The following is a 19,425-nucleotide window of genomic DNA, read 5'->3' on the forward strand; positions in this document are numbered from 1 at the left end:
AGGGTACTTGGCTAGTTTAGGCAAACGTTCTCATATAACAAGGCCTATTGCTGGTTGATCTAAACCGCTTGTTTGGGTTACACTTCAGAAATAAGCCAGCACTGAGATTGAAAGAAATGATTGATTATACCTTGTTAATAAAGTTGAAGGCCACACTTTTCAAAGAAATCAGCAGCCACAAAAGAGGTACAATTTGCTGATAACGCTGTCATCAACAGGACATCATGTTTCCAGGAGGGTTAAATGCCTGGTGCTCTTTTTGACCTTTTGAAAACCCAGCCCAAAATGTACATGTATTCATTTTCTCAGTGACTTAAATAAACCAGAGCTGAAGATAAAACCACAGTTGAGAACAATGTTTCACAACATGCTCTTTGTACAATGCTTGTGCATTGTGCTTGCTTGTAGTTGTGGCTGCAATCAGTGTTGCAGACTGGTATTCAAAGGGCCAAAAGTCTTAAAATGCCTTGCTGGACACATAAATCTATAACATTATTTTTAAAACTTGCCCACAAGAGATGTTACCAAGTCACTGTCAGAGAAAGAAAAGACAGTCCCAAGTGTCTGGCACAACACATGCCTTTCATACCGTCCAGCATGGCCAGAGCACTGACTACAGTTCAGGAAAACTCACATTCTTGCTTTTCCTGACAGCACCTCCCACAATCTCTGAGCAGATTTAAGAAATTATTGCAACTGTACAGGAAACATATAAACACTTGTGTATGCAGTCTGAGTACAGTAAACATCATACTGGATCAGAGCCACAATTTATCCAATACAATAATCTGCCCTTGAGGTAGCCACAGGACGTATATCTGAGAAAGGAAAACCCCAGAGTAGATAAAGATGGAAAGAGAGGATAATCTACTTCCATAAAAACTGAATTCTAAGTCCCAGGAGCTAGAGTTTGCTTTAAAGCCTGAAAGATGAGTTTTGATATCTATCTCATTACTCTTTTTTTTGCAAGCATTGGTTATTACAGCTGAGAATTCTTAACTGTACAACATGCAGAGTTTCTTCTCGTCTTGCTAAATTCATGACCTTGGGGATTTCTTGTCAACTTACTGCATTAATCATTCTAAAGAAAAACAGTTTGAGGAAGAGAAATTAAGATTAGTTATGGAATTTAAAAAAGAAAATAATTTTCAAAATCTACATTTCAAATTTATGTTTATTGCCAGGCATTTTAGTGACTGGTCTAAATTTGGGGTACAGTTACATTTTTTGGATTTCATTCTTCTTGGAATACACTTCCCTAGCTCCTAGTAAAATGAATAAATATTAGAAATGCTTACTGAGGGAAGAACAGATTATAGAAATATGGTAATATGACAGGTACTTCTGCAAAGAAAAATACCCTCTGTTAAAGCAGGTGCAATGGTAGCCAGTTTGGGTTTGTTGCAAACAGTTTTAGAAACTCTGGTCTTCACAGGTCTTGGTAATTTTTCCAGAAATAACCTACTGTTAAATATTTTTTGTCACCTTTCAAGGACTTATTTATGGTAATTTTTAATGTATACTTTTGAGATGTGCTTTTACACATACACAATGTTTATTTAGACAGATGTGATATGAAGATATTCTGATGAAATTATTTACCAGGACAAGCAATTGTACAACTAGAAAAATAATTTTTAAAAAATAAGGTCATCTATATATAATATAGAATATATTTAAATTAAGAACCAGCATGGGATTAGATCCAGCACTGGTGGTATACGGTGAAATGCCACCACCTCTCTGTTTCCCGTGCAGTTACTCTTACAACAGCCTTTCCCCTAAACACCTATATAGGAATAGTGACAAGGTGATCTTAGTTACACACATGTTCCCAGACTGAACCTTTACCACAGTCAGTATTAAAAAGAGTAACAAACCCATGCCCAGTACAGCACAGAAATCAGCCTCCAGTGATGCTAGGGCTTGACTTGCACAGCTGCTGAGCATGGTCTCCAGAGATCAGCAAATTTTAAAGAGAAAAATGGGCCAGGTAGTAGCATTATGGTGATGCTCTGGAGATTTTCCATTACAGTTTGGCCAGTGTCATCTGAAAAACATGTCATAGTATGAAAGGATATCACTTCTGGGCAGAAACAGAAAGAACAGAGATGTTCACAGCTCTGTAATTTTCTGTGTGGATAACAGTTGCCTCCTAGAGGGAGACTTTATCAAACAGAGGTTCATGTTATTTACACCTATGTAAACATGTAGTAGGTGAACTGCCAGCAGTTGGATATTGGTGTCTTTCTGTTTTGGATTATTGGTACTGGCAATCATAATCCAAATGTTCTCAACTTGCAGAACAGTCTAGTTCACATTTGGGACAAGCTGTTTCTTCAGTCTCTTCTCTCCTTTTTCTTGTTGGTTTGCTTGTGGGTTTCTTTTTTTCTTATTTTTCCCTGGCTAGGATGTATCTGCCTATAGCTGTAACGATCTAAACCTAATATATATGTGCAGACACACACCAAATCTTGCTACTTATCACAAAGGCCTTAATGTAATTCCTATCTAAGAAGCAGCATAAGGAACATTTATTCAGCTATGTCTTTAGTCTAAGCCAGCCTCTGAGGCAGGCCAGCCCTAGTCTTGTGGACACTTTTAGATGACAGACATATTACAGCTTTGCATAAGGTCATCCCTGGACACATATCCTAATGATGCTACAATATTAGTGATATCAACAAGGACAGTTCATACCTCAGCCTTCAGAAAGAAATGGGAGGTGGTATACGACTATTCCTTTCCAGTGAATGTATAATGAACACTTCATTACAAGTACTGTAGGAATTAATGACATTACTTTGTGCATTCTCACAAGCAATCATAAAGCTTTTGTAATTTCTTTTCTTACCAAGTTGCTCTGCTAAATGTTTGCCTCTCTCGGTGAAGATTACTCGTTCATCCTCCATGTCACATTTGTTACCGACCAAAATAACCTGGGCATTATCCCAAGAGTATGTTTTAATTTGGGTTGACCTTAAAAAAGAGAGAGAGAGAGAGAGAGAGAGAGAGAGAAGTCAAAGCAAAGCAAATTCCCCTTATATCAATTTCAAACAGAACTGTAACAAGACAAAAAAGATAATAGTGATTATGACATCCAGAGTAACATGATTCTGTTGAATTTTGGATTTCAAATAAACTAAGGAGTATCTGTCAGGAATTATTATTACAGAATTAATGTCAATGCAGATTTTACTTTTGCTTGTTAAGACAGTCTTTCAATATTTTCTCCTGCCATCAACATTTTTTCCTGTATTTTTAGAAAGAAGGGGTGACACTCTCCCACAATTAAAAAAAATATTTTCACTTTTAAAAGCAAACCTTATCATCTAAACCCAGAGCTTTGAAATAAAATCAACAGCTTATTTGTTTCTTATTTTTCACTTTTTAAAATCAAGATCTAAATTTATCAGCAAAACTTCAAAGCCATTCTTCTTTGCTTTTTTTTTTTTTTCTCTTCAGCATGTTCCACTATAGGTCCTTTGACCTACCAAGACGACAGCAATGTTTGCATTGTCCATTAAGCCGTGGTCAGGGACTGAGTTTGAGCTTTGATTTGCATTCCATTTAAATTGTACAAGCCCTAAGCATGGCTATAGCTGGAGTATCTGAGGCCTTGAAACGCCATGAGACCTTGAATGCTGGTGGTGAAACAGCTTACTTTACAAAGCTGTCTTCTGCAATTTGAAAAGGATGCAGCTAATAGGCAACTTAGGAGCAGACTCATATCACCTCTCAGTTGCTGACTGCTGCCATTCTGCGGGTACTCAGACCTGCTCTGTAGGAAGGAAAGCTCCATGTCATGGGTCCAGACTCTGCCAGGAACGATCCTGCTGGCTACCACCTTCTAACTGAGAGCAGCATCTGCCCTTGAAGGTAATGCAGGGTGCAGCAAGCTTACCGTAAGCACTCACCCTTTGCTTTGGACTTGTGGCTATGTCTGGCTTTGGGCTCTGAGTCATGGGCTTGGTAGGATCTTAATATCTCACCTGTGCCCATATGATCAAGGGAGATAGAGCATCTCTCTCTCTCCTTGGACAATACAGGCTGCCTAGGGAAAGTGCACTGAAATAGCAACTAACCTGCTTAACTACACATTTTGGAGAGGGCACCGTGGAAGAGAATCTTGTTGTCTATCAGGGCCGTAGGTCTCTGTGAGAAGATGAAATATCTTCAAAAATCTGTCACCCAAGTGTTTTGGAAGCTGGTCTGTGTGGATGCCAGGGTCACTAGTGACCCCTTCCCATAAAACAGCTGTCTCCCTGTCTCTACATATACAGATCCCTATCTACAAAATATTGCATGCACAAAAAAGATCATTATGTGGTCTCTACAACCATTTCTACTGAAAGACAGAAAATGGATCAAATCTCCAAAGCTGTCTTGCAAGACCAGAGGGATGGCCATGGGGGAAAACTGCTGCAGTTATCTTTGTAACCCTAGGTCCAATGCCATTACCCACAGGCCCAGACCCCTGTGCTTGAGCCAAAGCACCTTTAAGCCGTGTGTGATGGGTTTGCAGTGCTGGGCAGAGGAATTTAAGAGGAAGGACCACACTGCCTTTAGGGTTGTTTTATTTCATCAGAATGACCAAATAGAAGCTGAAGCAAGACCCAGGCATTTTGTTCTACAGATTGTTCCCTTGGATCTGCCCTGATCTTTCCTTCAAGAAACAGACACTGCTATTTTAAATGTTTTACAGAAATTTGAGTAGGTGATCCTAAGGTATTGGGACCAAAGCAGAAGTTAGATTTCCCTGTACGCTTACGTTTTACTAAAGATACAATTGCTCAGAAAAAAGGGCTCCATGCATTCATTTTGGCAGAAATGTTCTTCTGGAACCATGCTGAGTTCTGGAATTTGTGGCTAAGCAAAATAGAGGTTTTTTTTTTAACCAGAATTATATTTGTCACCATAGCAACTTTGCAAATATTAGTAGCTCAAATGTCAGAGGTTGTTAGTCCATTAAGGACTCGAACTCAGCTTTGAGTAGTTATGACTTGGGGAATCAATTTGTTCCCCTTATATCAGCAGGAAATTGAAGAAGTTTCAAAAGCAAAATATACAGTTAAAATTTTAAGCTTTATAGAAGGAATCACTTGCTTATTCTGCAAAGATGAAATATAAGAAATTGATGAATGAAGAAATACAACCTGGCGAAATACTGTCACATCAGTGTAAAGGGAATTCATTCAGTCTTGTTTTGCAAACTTTCGCTCCAGAGCTTTACATCAGTTTCTTTGCTTATGAACATAACTCCCTTCATTTTACTGCAGCCAGATGTGATTTGTTATTCTATGAACTACAGATTTGAGTATTCAAATGGTTCTCATTAGCAAAGTGACTTATTTTGTTCTTGGACTTTTTATCTGGTTTGCTTATGTCTCATATTCTAGTTATGAAGAATTTTTTAAGCAACAAGAGAAGAGTTTTTGTCCTTGATAATGACTGCAAAGGCTTATGTTTTGCAAAAGACTCTGTAGTGCAAAACATACAACTGACTCTGTGAAATTTAGTCAAATGTATCCCCCAAAATATCAATATTTTGATATCCAAATATTTTGATATCCAAATATTGATATCCAAAAATATCAATCTCAACTCAGCAGGGACTTGGATTCAAAGAATATAGTATGCTTATCACTATAATGTTTTCTTTTAGACATACATTTACACCAATGGCTTCTATAGATTTTGATTCCCAGAATTCACCTCAAAAACCAACTCACAGGTCATTTAAAAAAGAGATTTTGCTGTTCCTTGCATACACAACCTTTCAAATGACTAAGGTTTCTGATTAATCCAAAACATGAATAATTGTCCTTGTAAAGAACTTTAGCCTCAGGAAGACTGAAGACATGAAAAGGCAGAGCTGATGTTTTCAGTAAGCTGAATGCAGCAATTCTTGTTCAGGCTCAGTGACATGGTATATGTCAATAGTAATTTACCCTGTAAATCTTTCATATTCTAGTTGTATGGTAGGCCGGCAATCTGCAACATGCTTGAATTTTTATAATATACAGACACTAGAAGGGCAGATTAATGCAGGAGTTCCACAATCCATTACTTTCAGTGATCAACAGAAGACTTGTTCTCTCTGTACTGCCATTCTGCCATACTCCTTGTCAGAAAAGATCACTTGCTGAACACTAACTAAAGCAATGCTCATCTTGAAACAGTGCTTTATTTTCCACTACTGGTTCAAAGTACAAAGTTACATCAGTAAATCTCCAAAAGTGTTTTGGACTATTATGACAGAAGACTGTTAAAGATAATATGAAGGCTTTTAACCTTTGTTACATGGAACAAAATACTATGTGAAAAATATGTTCAAAAGAGTTTTGTGTTTTCATTTCATTTTGAACAAAGTAGTTCATTTTGAACACAGTTGTGTTTTGAACACAACCCCCCCCTACTTTGAAACAAAAGGCAAAGTTAAACAGTTCACAGTGGCAGATGTCTGTATGGACCCTGCTTCAGTGTTACTGAGCTATTTAGTTCTGCTCCTTGGAAATGCCTTGTAATAGTTGTTAGTCCACAAAATATTCTTCTGAAAACATTGGGGTTTTAGTTCAATAGAATGTAACAAGATTTTGTATTGCTGCCACTTCTAAAACCAGTGTTACCCAGGCAAAGCTGTCCACTGTTACCTCACCTCTCATGAGCACATAAGTTCCAAAGCAAATACTACAATGCTTAAAATGGTGAACACACTGTTATAAAGACCAAAGACAGTAGTATCATGCACTACCCTGCTCCAAGTCTGCCAAGAAAATTAAATGTCAGTTCTGGTTATAACCAAGCATGGTGAAATGCACCTTCATGACAGAGAAGCAGCAGTAGGTAAAAGGTCTATGTTGCAGCACATTATCTTTTGGGAAAAAATCAGGTACAAACTTCAAGGGCTACCTCAGTTCTCAGATAAGATTCTGTTTGAGGTCTGTAAAAGAATCAGTTTAATAAAGAACTTGGTTCCAGCAATTGAAGGACTGTCTGGGACTGAAAACAACCATGAAAGAACAAAACTTTGAAAAAATCAGGAGTGTGCAGGTGTGACCGTTTGCCTCTGAAAATGCAAGAACTTCAAATAATTGTCCAGCAATTGTGAGGAACGGTGGGGTGTCTGTGTGCGCTTGTGTGGGCAGCTTACAGGGAGTATTGCACAACATGATGGAGTGGGGCGCAAAAACATGCAGCCCCAGCTGGCTGAGGTAGCTGAGATGGTGGTAGGCAAGGTAGCCAGCACAAAGCAATACGGGAGCACTGCTGTGATGTTACTGTTCTGGAAACCAGCTTGTTCACATTAAATTATGTGATAAAAGCTTATCTGCACATCCAGATGTGCAGGAGCAGAGATGATGGCAGGTGGCAGAACCCAAATAATATCCTGGCCCTGGCTGTTTCCAGGCGTATTGCGGGAGCCATCAGACTGTCAAAGGCGCATGTCCATAAGTCCAGAGGAGCACAGTGGTGCAAAGGCAGGTGACAATCCAGATTAGGGACTCTAAAAAAGGGACATCAAATCCAGGCCCCTCCTAGGGCTGTCCCAGGAAAGCCTCAGCCCCACTGTCCAGCCATGAAACCCATCACCACGGGTCAACACTGGAGACTTGTACATCCAGATGCCAGCAACTGGGGACACTGGGATCCAAGGGCAGATACTGGGAAGACTAAGTGTATAAGCCCAGTGGATGGAGGGATCCATGCTGTACACATATCTGCAGAAATATATATTCTCAGTAGTGGACTTCCATGTTGCTCTGTCAGGCAGGGGAGCAGGATGTGTCTGTTGGTGCTTTTTCTGTTTGTGGGAGCGCTGTGTGTGTCTGTCTGTGATCTGTGTGCCTGGCCAAGTATATATTATATAGGTGTTGTACATGTGAATACTGTGTGCACGTGCCTGTGGGGGCTACATTTTTAGCCTCACTACTGGTTGGACCTGGGACATGAAGCCACAGCAGCCTTGCCTCTCTTGAGCCATCAGATCCAGCATGATGTGTTTTCCCTGAAGAGTTCAGACTTAGCTAAGCTATGCCTGGGTAACACTGCATTGTACCCTGGAGAAACTACTGCAGAAGCCAAACCTGCCACTTATTGTACTAGACACATCTCAGGTTGCACCCACTGACTGGTATACTTTAAGGTCACTCTGACTGCAACTCCAGAGAATCCGGTTTTACTAACTCATACATGTCCAGAACAAACATTAATCTAACCTGGAATAGTCTCTAGTGTATTGTCACCTACAGACAGAAAGGATAGCAAACAAATATATTCAATAAATATATAATTATACAGTAAATATGTCAGGAATATGAATTTTTAGAGACAGTTGCAATCTATGGACCACTGTTTGGATGTAGAGCTCTCCAAGTATGCCTGCCATGCCTAGAGGGGCTGGTTTCTATGGGCTTTTTAGATGAATTATGTAGTAAGCCACGTGCACTGACAGCAGAGAGGCACCCTAATGAGAATGCTCCAGAGGGGACCGTGTGTAATATTTATTCCAGCAAGTTCGGGGAACATGCTGTACTTCTGATGTTCTGGTTTTAGAAAGGAGTACACAAATAACTGGAGTGCATCATCTTACAAGGAAAATAAATAAACCCCAGCCCTAAACCAAAGTAACAAAACCTCTACCAAAACTGTTTCATTTTTTGAAGTTACTGTTATATTGAGTTCACTGATGGATCCTTAAAATTCTCTCATCTCCATCTAAAGCATGGTGCCTCCAAAGCCCGTTAGCTGAACTATCAGGGGTTGCAGTGGAGTGCTGGGATCTGAGGTGGCAACTGAATTATCCATTCTAAAATTTTATCAGTTTTTTTTAAAGTATTTGATGAGAGGGAGTGTCAGAGAAGCAGCTATGAGTTTGGAGGTGTGTTCAAAAGCTTTCAGTGTCCTCAGCTGAACTTCCTCCCTTTACTTGCAAGTGATAGCGCCAAATGCTTGGCAACATCTGACCAGGAAGGCTTGCTTTCCAGCATTTTCAGAAGATATACTTTTCCTTCTGTAATTAAGGCCATGGGGGGTGTCTTTCCCTCTTCCTACAGTCCCCATCCTATGATGTCAGAAGGTATGGCATAGCCCTCTCCAACCCCTGACACAGGCAGGGATGGTAAGGGGAAGCTCTGCCATTCCCATCTTTTCAGAGGATAGGATCGTGTCAGGAGCACTTTCCCACCCTCCTTGTCTGTGAAGAGCTCTGGCACTCTCCCTGTTCAAGCCATCTTTTCCATGCTGTGGGTCTGAAGTCTCCCTCAAAACACCAAGTGTCTTTACTTCAGTGTATGCTATATGCTCCATTCCTTTCCCCATGCCCTCCTTTATGTCTCCTAAACCCTTATTATTCCCAGTAATCCTGATACGTTATGTGCCTTAGGAGTGCTCCTGCATCTTGGAGTTTTCCAATCTCCTCTTTCTATCCCACTCCTCTTGGGGATATGGTGGAGATAGGGCCTACACAGGCTTATTGTATACAGCACATTATATGATGACAATGCTCAGTTTTGATGGCCATTTGGAAGGTGGCTTTGTACCAGCTGCTCTGGGCTTGGCGCTCAGACCCTGCTGCAGGAAGGGCAGGGACAGAGGCAGCCTCAGGCTTTCCATCTGTTCCCCAGTAAATAATCCACTGTTAGTGGGAGAGAAGCCATCCAAAATTTATAAATGTATGAACCAAAACCCCAACACAACTTTCTGATTGGGACTTTGAAAACGGTGCCAAGGTTAAAAACTCAAAGCACTCTGAGCAAAACCAAGGCAGAAGAGTCCTGGAGTACTTGAATTCTAGACTTCTTGTGGCCATGGTTACTGGCAGTTTAGGATTATACTAGAAATAATTAGTAATAAAATCAGTAAAAATTAAAAGAAGATCCTAACATTTGCCAGATTCCAGTTGAACTGATGAGCAGCTGGGAGCACACACAGCCCCAAGAAACAGAACTAGCTTTAAGAAATAGCTTGGGATCTTTCCTCCCTTACTGATGAGGATGATCTGGATATCTGCAGCTTTTAAACTCTAACTATTGCTACTCATTTCATCATTCTGGCATGCTCCAGCTGAGGGCCATAAAAGCTCAATGATTATGGCTAATACAAATGCTTTTACGTTTTGCATTCATTAAGCCCTTTATAATTATTAAAGAATTAGCGAAAAACCAAGAAAAGTAACCAATAAAGGAAATAATTATCAAAATAGAAACTGACGTAGATGAACCTGTGACAGGAATGGGGAAATTGCACCTTGGTCCTTCTCATTGAGGACTTAAATCTAGTGGATCCCCTAGCATTTCCACTTCTATTTAGAACAGATGACATACACTGAATTTGCAGTGCTTATTTTCAGTGGCGGTACCTGCTGACTGCAAGTGCTTATTAACAGAATAGAGAATAGGCTAAGATGTTCTAGCAACACAGGAGTAATGAACATGGGTGGAGGGAGGCAAAGAAAGGGAAACAATGAACAAAATAAACTTCAATCCTCAGTTTCACAAAGCAGCCACAGAAAAGGGTCTGGATGTAAAGAAGTGGATGTAATAGCGAAATTGGGATATACCAACTGCTTTACTCTTGCAGAAGACCAGAATATACAAATATCAGCCAGGACTGGCTATATTTGATGTGTCAAGTATTGTTTATACAAAATGATGTTTTTGATTTGGATTGAAAGGCAAAGTAATTGAAAAATACTTTACGATTGTGAAATAAGCTGATATTGAAGAAAACAGAAGAATACCAGTGACTCACCTCTTCCTTCTGACAGGCTTTATCTTCCTTGTGCAGAGCCAAGGAATGCAACCATGCAATGAAAGGCTACACATTTAACCTTCCCTTAGAGGAAGATAAATTGATGATGCAGAAGCTGCATGACAGGTCTGACACTAACAAATTTCTGGTTCATTTTCAGCCAGAAGGCTAGTCAAAATGCACATTATCAAGAGCACCACAGGTTTCCATTGGTCTGCTAGGAATTGCATCTATTTTAAGGAAAATAAATCTAGCTTTTCCAGTGAACAAACCACAAAAGCTATCCTAACAGAGGACCCCACTACAAATTTCTGAGGCCATAACTTCATTGTGGAAAACCACGTGCTACATTTCAGTTTTGGTAGGTTATAAAGATAATCAAAGGGAATCCAGTTCTTTTGGAGGCAGAATTGAACTAATTTTTAATATATACATTTTTATAACATTATGCAAGGAAATATGACATATTGTTTTGCAAAAAGTTTAGTTAATAAAAAAAAGAAGGCAAAGCAGAGAACAGCTGAAGATGTAAGAGCTAATATTCTCTGTGTGTTGATGACATTTATTCTTATGTAAGTATTTCAGTGACAATCCATTACTATATTTGTAATATGGAAGTATATGCTTGCTCAATAATGTCCACTCTGGGCCTGCATCTAACACAATGGAGTAAGAACTGACACGGCATTGATAACTACATAATTCTGTGTGGTACCTAAGATGGGAGGGAGGCATCAGAGAGATTCATCAATCAGACTTTTCTTTCTTTCTAATCAACCATTTCTATCTGTTCTTACCTTGTACACAGAAGAGCCTTCCTATCCAGAAACCTCTGCTGAGTATTTTATTGAATTACATTCCATTTTTAATGTAATACACAAATAATTTTCTTAATAGTCCATGAATTAGCTTTGAAAAAAACCAAAACCTTTTCTATACAGTGTTGTTTCAGCTAAGAGTACCAAGTGTCTGTTGTCAGAAGATTATTGTCTGACACTAAAATATAAATCCGCTGGATAATGGTATATGGCCAAGTAAGTATATTGTGGGCAAGACATTCAGGTTCAAACTGTAATTCTTAGGTATGTCCCTTTACTTGGAGTTACAATGGAGGTCTAGAAGGCTACAGGGCATACTTAATTTGTATTAATCATGTTGGATGTCCTTAATTTTTGCATCTTTGGCACAATCTCTGCATCCTGCTTTTCTCCCAGCTGTCAAATACACCTTGAAACTACTTTCCAATACCAGTGTAGCAGGACCATAATTATGCGCTTACTACATTAAAAAAAAAAAAAAAAAAAAAGGAGACTGTACTCTAAATTAGCACTATATTCGGTATACTTCCTCCCCAGCACCTCCTGTGCCTGAGCTCTGATGGCCATTCTTTAGAAGAAAGGCACACCAGGTGAGGTGTGTTCTTGTACCTGCACAGCCAGCACACCACTGTTGGCACTTAAACAGCTGGCAGTAAGTCTAAGAACAGCCTCAGGCACAGCAAGGTCCTGACACAGAGTATGTCACCCTGACATTGCACACCCTGGAAGCCTTTTTGTCATGGAAGTAGATGACAGAGTACTGATGTGGAAGCTCCTGACCTACTCCTAGGCAAAATGTACTTTGGCTGAAAGTGTGCAGCATTAATGAAAGTAAGCAAATTCCCTGTCAAAGCCAACTGCATTTCTTTCCTTTTCTGATGTGTAGTACATACTTCTTTTCCAGGCTTTTTGTTTAGAAAAGTTGAACAGATGTTTACACAGACAGTGGAGAAGAGACAACAAATACTGTTTTAGGCTTTAAAGGCAGAGAGATCTTCCAAGCTACTTCCTCATATTTTGTGTCATGATAAACTAATATAAAGTATATTTCAGTATTTAATTCTTATTCACATGACTACAAAATGTTCTCCTATAACAAGGTTTACTTATGAGCAGATCAACTAATGTAACACATTTTTCACAGTGGGACACAGTAACAGCACATGTTAATGAAGAGTTTTTATGTAATGTATAATGCTGCAAGCTGTGTCGTAATGTGGGAAGTGATTTAGCAACTCGCTACACAGATAAAAGGCTGTAGATTTTAATTTTCTCCCCACTGAGCAACCCACCATTAATTTATATCATCCTTCAAAGCTACTACTACACATGCACAGTGCACACAATCATCAAAAATTAGGGTTTTAAAGGAGATGGAAAAAAGTATTTACAGGAAAATCATATTCATGGATAAAATAAATGGCAAAACAGAGTCTGCACTTGCTCATCTTTTGACTACCCCCATGGTTTCATGTTCCAGATGCTTCCAAATAAATGATCCTGTTTATCACCAATTTATGTTGATTGCACAGACTGTAGCTGGAACTCTGAGTAATGACCCTAATCACTGCAGCTGATCTTACCTCTTGTATTCAAAAAAATGTAGCTGTGGAATAAGGGAGTACTGAAGTAATTTACTAAAGCAACTACAACATCTGTTTGAGTATACTACCCTTTTAAGTAAATAAGCAATTTTTTGTCACTTAAAAATACTTTTTTTGCTTGCCAAATCATATATATACAGACACACACATATCTCGGGAAACAGATATAGACACATACGTATGTGTCCTCACATCTGCTGTTTTCCTTTTTCATAGTGATATGCTTCTGATATTATTTTTTAAGAAAAGATAGTTAAGTAAGCAATACTGATGCTCAGCAAATCCTTTTGGTACTATATGCTCGTATCTAATACCTCCCTCTTCTTTGCACCAGCAATGGTCCCATAACCCTGGATTGCACTACTCTGCCAAAGAGCCTGTCTTGCACTTCTGGGGTTATCTATAAGCCTCTCACCTTCAGCCCCAAAAACACCTGCACAGCAATGTCATTTTGGAAGGAGTAAAGTTTTTACAAGCAAAGTCAAATTCTTTTGTTTTTAACAACATTGATAGTTCTGTAGCTATAATTTAACTGGATGACAGAGTGAGTTACATTTTCCTTTTTCTCTTTTAAATAGCAAACCCAGGTTCATGTTCGCAATATACATGACAAATCTCTGGCAACAAGATGTCCCTGTTTTAGGGAACTTCTCATTAAACAGTTCTCTGAAAGTCTGGTTTGACCCTGACTTTTTGCTGTCATATCTCATTATGAACTTAGTTGCGTATTTGTGGTTGTTAATCCCTTTCTGCCTGTTTCACCAGGAATGCCTTCCAAGTTTCTCTCACTTCACGAATTCACTGGTTTGGATTTTATTTCATCTATTGTTTTAGCTTTCATTTTTCAAGTTTAGATGAATTCTGCTATTGCTATTGCAACTCTTACATCTGATCTTGTTAGATCATTTTGGGTTGTTTTTTATTTTGTTTTGTTGTTTTTTTTCTCATTTGGTATTTTGCACAAATTCTTTCCTAAAGAACTCAGTCTTACATACACACAAATGATGTTCTCTGTGTTCATGTTTTATTGAAGGGGTTAAAACAATCAGACCCAATTTTAATCACTGGAAGAGCTTAGCAGGTCATTGAAGGCACCTGTGATAAATTATCATGAACTATCCTTGTTACAGATTCATCCAGCTTACAAGCCATGTGTCAGGGCTATCATGTGAGTCATTTTACTTCTTAAGGCAGACAGCATTGTTATGCTGAAATGTCAAGGATATTTTACTTCTGTAATAGTACATTTTATACTAGAACTGGTTACAAATCCTATCAGCATTTTGTCTTTAAAGTTACTTATTTTCTTATCTTCTGGAAGCAGAGCAAAATAAATATTCAGAGCTATATTTGAACCTTAGGCACAAGAATGGGATTCCACTGCTGTGTCCTTAGACCAATGTCTCTTTGGAAGTACTTTCCCTATATGGCTGTAGAGTTGCAAGCATGAGAGATTTGAGGTTTGAAATTTTGAGTCAAAACATGTGGGCTTAGTTTTCATCTTGAACATTTGAGCTTCCGCCTTTTTTCAAGGACAGCTGAATCTAGACTGGCAAAATGGCAACTGCGTTAATCTCACTGTTAACTGATACTGGTTAATCAGACAAATATGAGTTGTATAACTGCACTTTTTTTCTTTCTCTTTGAGGTCCTGAAGGTAAATTTTGAATTAGTCTGGTGATGCTTTGCTTCTGGGATACTGCTGATCAAAATTCATTCTGTGAGGGCTGCCAGAAGCCAAAGACAATGGTAAAAACTACTTTACTGTCTACATCCTGGCTGGCCCAGGGTGGCAGAATTGTCTTGCTGACTCACCCTGCCAACAAGTAAAGTGCAGGTTTATTTCTGCTGACTCACAGAGGATGACAAGAGGCATTAGACTTTATAATTCTAGGATTAAAAATAAGGTAAGAAAAAAAGTTTTTAGAAAATGGAAGAGTTGCATATTCATTGAGAGTGTCAGTAGTGCTCCTACCTGATTCACAAATTGAAAGACTGTGTATATATGTATGCATATATATGAATTTGCCCCTCTGCCCCTCAAACCCTAGCTATTATATATTTGAATTTTGTTCTCACAATTCTTAAAACAAATGTATAGTGCTTGTCCCTGACCCCAGCAGCTAGATTTAAAAGGAAATCCTCAGTATGGTAGAAGCCATCAGCAATATAAGCAGGCATAAATATAACTTTTTAATAAAAAATTTGGAGATTAGATTTAAAACCTCTTAATGCTTTTTAAAACTGAACACAATGCCATTTCAACATGATACAGCCTAACCTCTCCTAGAGATCATCTCACTCTGCCTGTAAGAACTTTATAAGCATACTGTTTAAACCATGTTAGCTAACACATTTTTGAGGTTACAGCTTCTCTCCATCAATAAAAAAGAAGTGTTTATATTATCTTATTGACACTTCTTCACTGACTTTGGTGGGTAGAGACCCCTCTCAGAGGACATAACTGTGTGCATTACACTGGTGCTTGGGTAGACAATAATCTCTGGATGGACAGCTATAAGGGCAAGCATCACAAAATTCAAAGTTCATCAGTGAAATTATTCTGTATCCCCAGAGCAGTAAAGTGATGTATGGGAAATATCAGAAGAATAAAGCGCTTCCTATGTGCTGTTCCAGAAACGAAAGCCTACAACTGCAAGCAAGTGTGAATGAATGTGTTGAACAGCAGGTCTTTCTAAGGCACAGAGTGGAGGAAATGACTGCACTTTACCAGAAAGTGTTTCCAGTGTGCACATAACTGCATCCACAAAATTGTGTTTTGCCCTGGAATGTAATAAACTATCACGCACTGCCAACTCTGGTCCTATAGCACATCAAAATAAAGCAGTAAAACTTTTGCCCATATAACCACATCCCTCAGACATTTCTCTTGGCAGAGCTAGACAGGCTGAGTCACAGCTCCTCACAGCTCTGACACAGATGGGCTGGCAGAGGTCTTTTTGGGTGCAATTCTTCTGGTCTGTTCTAGATAACTGCTTTAGAATGAGATGAGTAACAGCGAAATGTCTTGTTTCTTGCCATTGACTAGAAGGGATCCTCATGCCTTTAGCTTGGATATGGATGTCTGCAATGTATAAGCTAAATTTATACTGAGGAGTCTCACCCATAGCTCTGGTTGCTGTCAAGGTCTCCCAGGGTTACAGAACTCACTGAAAGAATACAAGATTTGTCTACAGAGTAACAGTGTCAGGTGAGGGTTTCTATACACCTCTATTTCACAGCTATAACTAGCAAACATCCAAGCAGACTTATACCAGAGACAGATTTCTGCAGTTATAACACTCCGGAGATAGTTTAACTAATTAACTTACTTAAGCTTTCTTGTTATGAAACGTTTCTAGCAAAGGCTGATCCCCTAAAGGCTTGAAGCTTTCTTGTTATGAAACGTTTCTAGCAAAGGCTGATCCCCTAAAGGCTTGTTCACTACACAGGACTTAGGTTGTGGCAGACTATGAGGACAGCTCTACACTACACTGTGAGTGTGTCGGGGAGATAACCGTGTGTGTTCCTACACTGAGCAGCAGAGCTGAGAAAGGCTGAAAGGGAGGAGTGATGTGTCTGAAACAACTGATGGTATTAACAACCGCGTATGACAACAAAGAGACGCCATGGTTACCTTCATCTAGGAAAATTCCAGGATTTCACTGAAGCTAAATTCCACATAGCAACATTTGAAAGTGAGGTCTCTGTTGTTCACAACTGAACAGGAAGTTACAGCAAACCTGGCTTCACTCATACATTCCTTTGCCAGCATCTGATGGGACTAGGGCAAGAAATTGCTGGATATAAAACCTTTACACCTCAGAAACTTCATGTGTGCTGCTCTGAGCTCCTGTAACCCTATAGGCATGGGGGCTGCAGGTCAGAGTCACAAGAGGAATTCAAGTGGTTTATTCCTAACTCTGCCAAATTTTACTGTGGTCTGAGCCAAATTTTACTGCGGCCTGAGTATACATCCTTCTTTGCAAGATTTGCCTAGAACAGCTAAAAGGTCATCTCCAGACTGTTACCTAGCAGGAGGACTTTATTGATAGCCCTGCTCACAGATACCAGGTGTCCTCTGTAAGTAGGCTTTTGTGCTGTGGATGGTGGACTTGCAGACTGGGGAACTGCCAGTGGGACCCACCAAGTGGTAAAGAGAAGGTCAGTGGTACTCTATTAACAGACAGAAAAGAAGGAATTTCAAGCAGGCAGTTCATTCTCCTCAGGGCTTGTATTCAAAGACACAAATGATGACTACCTCTCAGACAGACAGTCCATAAAAAGGAATGTATGCAATCCAAGGCTGACCTGAAGCACAGATGTGGGAGGACTGAGAGAGGAAGCAGGATGAACCGCAATGTGACTGAACTGCTTTCCTTTCTCCAGGGCCACAGAGCCCCTGGGGAACATGCAGAAAGCTTCCAGAGAAACAGGGCTTGTCCCATGGACCTAGTGCTTCCCATGGCAATCCCATAGCCTGCAGGGGAGCATCGACAGTTTCAGACTTCCACACAGAAGAGAATTTGGACAAGGTTTAAAACTGTATTCTCTTTTCCCATTTGTCACAGCAGTGCTGAATAGAGCATTTCATAAACACATTTTAACTTCCACCCTCTGGACATCTGGCAGAGGAAGGACGTAGAATGGAGGAGAGGATATGACTGAGAAAGAAATTATGAGTTATCTGAAACCCATCCAGTTAAGTAAAATGAGGTGTGCATAAACAGATGCTAAGGGATAATCAAGTACCTTTTCTAATATTTGTGGCAGATAATCCTGAGTCTGAAGTACCACACTGTCCTTAAACAATTTAGAATAAGAAGGTGAATCAGATAAAAAATAGATACCACTGAAAGTAACACAAAAGGTCCTATTGATTTTTTGTAGATTGCATGTTACATATTTATATCATGTGCGAATGCACGAGTCTGAAAGAAAAAACACATAGTCCCAATCTTACTAAAGTCCAGAACAAATATTCTATGTTTTTGTTAATATAATGTAATTGCTAAATTAGAAAGTCTTTCCTCCCTCCCCTCAATTTTGCCTTGAAGGTTTTTCTAAAATTTTTACATAGCATTAGAAAACCATTGGATTCTAAACAATGGCTGCTTAAAGAGAAATCTGATGAATAGCCAGCATTAAACAAAAAGAAATGCCTAAAGGCAGAAGACATCTATAAATTATATAAATCCTTAGTATAGGCAAAACTCAGTTTGCTGATTCACTTCCCACTTAGTCACACAGAGCAAAAATAAATATTTAAAAGCAAGATAAATTAAGAGCATGCTCTCAGTCAGTGTAAAAAAAAACAACCCTTGAATATAAACAACTCACCTGAAGAGAAGAGATACATGAGAAGGAGGTAGCTGCTACATTGCACACCGAAAGGGAGCTGGGCCTACAGCATATATAAGCAATATGCACAAAGCCATCTTTGGCTGCTTTCAGGAGAGAGGCAGGGGTGCTGCAGGAAGATACCACAGGATCCTTATATGGAAAGAAGACAGTGTGGCACAGCATGCAAAGCAGGATGAATTAAACGTGCTGATTAAATGAACAGCTTGCTTTTTGTACTTCAGTGAAGTTCAAAGCTTTCTGGCCAACCACTGTAAGCATACCTAGCAATCAAATAAATTAGTTATGTTATAAAACCCTCATGCAGGGAAACAGTAGGTAATGCAAAAATGATCTCTTTATGTGTCTCTGTCCCTCATCTTTGTTCGGGGCTTTAAAAAGAATACGTAATACTTTTACATGCAGGTACAAAGGCTAAGGGATCTGTGTGTGTGTGTATATGTATATATACACCACTGTAGAAGGAAATTGAGGACAATGCCCTCTACCCTGACCCTTGAAAGATGGCACAAGCAGGTTTCTCCAAAGTTACACTTCAGGCATGCTGTACGCTCATTCCTCGTGTGCAGGTCTTTAGCTAAGGAATTCGTGTGAAACAGCCAGTGTTATCTACCCTGCTGAGTGTGTGTCGCCAATCAGCAGGACACCTGCACTCTAATTGTGATCATAACAGAGTCTTACTGCTACAGGAAATACACATCAGTGGGTAAGGTGACACAGGTGTGTCCTGAGGACTCACGGTAAATGGCAGGAGGTCTAATACCTTTGATTAAAGAGGTCAAAGGAAAAGCAAACACATCATAACTTTTAATTCTTAGACTGAGGACAAGAGGAAGAGAAGTAATTTTACTTGCAATCTGAAGTGTTTCTATATAAACCACTCACAATTA

The 19,425-nt window shown here is 39.4% G+C and overlaps 1 protein-coding gene across 1 annotated transcript in view; it reads right to left on the reverse strand.

Annotated features, from left to right (window-relative positions):
- The window catches only part of RAB3C (RAB3C, member RAS oncogene family), a 135,808-nt gene that overhangs the window by 12,777 nt on the left and 103,606 nt on the right, over positions 1 to 19,425 (reverse strand). Inside the window, exon 4 of the mRNA XM_055791471.1 lies at positions 2,855 to 2,979. Coding sequence (XP_055647446.1) covers positions 2,855 to 2,979 — 125 coding nt within the window. The remainder of the gene's footprint in view (positions 1 to 2,854; positions 2,980 to 19,425) is intronic.

Source organism: Falco peregrinus, chromosome Z (genome assembly GCF_023634155.1).
Source record: "Falco peregrinus isolate bFalPer1 chromosome Z, bFalPer1.pri, whole genome shotgun sequence".
Lineage (NCBI taxonomy): Eukaryota > Metazoa > Chordata > Aves > Falconiformes > Falconidae > Falco > Falco peregrinus.